Here is a 1,823-nt window from a genome sequence, read left to right as displayed (position 1 = left end):
ATGTGCATCGCAAAATATGCTTGTGAAGAGATATTCAATGACTTTTTATGCAATATTTACATTTTTTTTTGTAAAGGGCAAATATAGTAACACCTAAATTACAAAACAACTCAAAATATGTAGATACGTCATTGGAGAAAAACCTTAAAATCTGAAAGACTTGGAAAACATCTCTTTAAAGCTTATTACTCGATATCATTGCCCAAGATTCAAAAGAATTCCTATTCTCATTCCTGTTCAGAAGCCTTTCTGGATGAGCGCCATCGAATAAGCCAAACTGTAGCGTCGGTAATCATCACAACCCCAGAACAGGTGGCGATGCAAGCTCCCAGTATCACACTGTTGGTCTCCTGGTTGAACATGGCCAAGCAGGAGAGTCCCACGAGAGGCATAGACGCTAAGTTACAGGTCAAGGTGGGAAGAAATGTGAGAAAAGTTCCCATGCGAGTTTCTGAAAGTGGTGTAGCCCAAATAAGACTGCTGGTGGCTACGCCAGGGTTGTTCATGACATTCATAAAGAACCTCCTGCGATGGGCATGGATGTGAATCACTGCAATTGCCACGATTAGCACTCCTATTGGAATACCGAGCACGAGTGTATATCTGGTGGAAGGCTCTAAACATGCCACAGCACCCAGGAGGATGATCACGATTCCGGCCACAATTTGAGTCACTCTGAGGCGCAGGATGATGGCTAGAAGGCGGCTCCCGGGAACTCTCACTATGGCATCCTCTCCTGTCGATGAGGTGCTATACATTGCTTGGATCACGGGATGCAGGTGAATCCGGGATTGCTTCTTATCGTTTTCGTTGTCATTAGGGGCATCATTTGGCTTTTTTAATGCCACGCCACATCCATTCATCCCATCTTCTCGGACCTCAGTAATAGGCTGTTTTTCTTCCGCACTCTGGGCCATATCGGATTGTATCTAGTCCTCTTTAACTATTTTCTTTTTCCCAAAACCAAAAACGTTGTTGCTTCAATAACAGACAACAGCACAAACTGGTGGTGAGAGCTAGAAGAGTTTTCAAACTTTTTTTGACAGTCTTTCAATGGCCAAAGTCTCTATTGTCATTTGTCTAAACCACGAATAACGGCCGTGAAAAGTTTTTCGCACATCTTTCGTAACATTTCCCTTTTTAACCCCGCTTATTCCGACAGATCAGTCTGCTACAGCGAAGACACCGCCATGTATCGGCCGCATTCAAGCAGTCGGGGAATCGAGAGTGACTGTGCTGTAAAGCGAGAGATTGAAACGGGCTCACCTGTTGAACGTCGACGTCTTCTGCACACTCACAGTAGCTAGAGGGGTATGGAGGGCAACAAAAACCCCCTCAGAATTCTCCAGTGAACACAAAGTCGTTTGGAATTATGTGCGCACTCCCTACTCGATAGCCGACTACAAACATCACACCTCAGTCGTCTCTCTTCGAGTGTCACGTGACGAGCACCAATAAGGCAAGTGACATCCCCCGCCATTTATTTATAGCTGCCAATATGAGGTGGCGGCAGTGCGCGCGGGATTCTGAACGTATCTTCTCACATTTCTCCTTTGAAAGCCGGGGAAAAGTCCAAAGTTGCGGAGGATGGAGAGGTTCGTTGTGTATGCAATCTGTAGTAGTAGAAAGAGACACGCAGGGGCATATTCGTGTAACTAATTAAGGGGACACTTGCATCATATAAATTATCTTCTCTTCTCTTCTCTGTCAAGCCGACTGCATCTCCGCAGAAATATTATGAACAAGCGATATTATGAACATTTCTCAATAATTTTTTATTCTCATCCTTCTTACGCCTTTAATTTTTCTTAACACCTAAATAT

The 1,823-nt window shown here is 44.2% G+C and overlaps 1 protein-coding gene across 1 annotated transcript; it reads right to left on the bottom strand.

Moving 5' to 3' along the window:
• Positions 1–227: 227 nt before the first annotated feature.
• Positions 228–1,401, bottom strand: LOC150075738 (uncharacterized). Its single transcript, XM_090387856.1, has one exon. The coding sequence runs from the start codon at positions 915–917 to the stop codon at positions 228–230; it is 690 nt and encodes a 229-aa protein (XP_090243982.1). The 5' UTR covers positions 918–1,401.
• Positions 1,402–1,823: the final 422 nt, after the last annotated feature.

This window comes from Mastigoproctus giganteus, chromosome 13 (assembly GCF_048544385.1).
Source record: "Mastigoproctus giganteus isolate SK-2022 chromosome 13, ASM4854438v1, whole genome shotgun sequence".
NCBI lineage: Eukaryota > Metazoa > Arthropoda > Arachnida > Uropygi > Thelyphonidae > Mastigoproctus > Mastigoproctus giganteus.
This window is presented reverse-complemented; position numbering and strand designations above follow the sequence as displayed.

Bases quoted from the DNA above. Each gene is read 5' to 3' on its own strand.
- LOC150075738 (XM_090387856.1), bottom strand. From the start codon at position 917: ATGGCCCAGAGTGCGGAAGAAAAACAGCCTATTACTGAGGTCCGAGAA.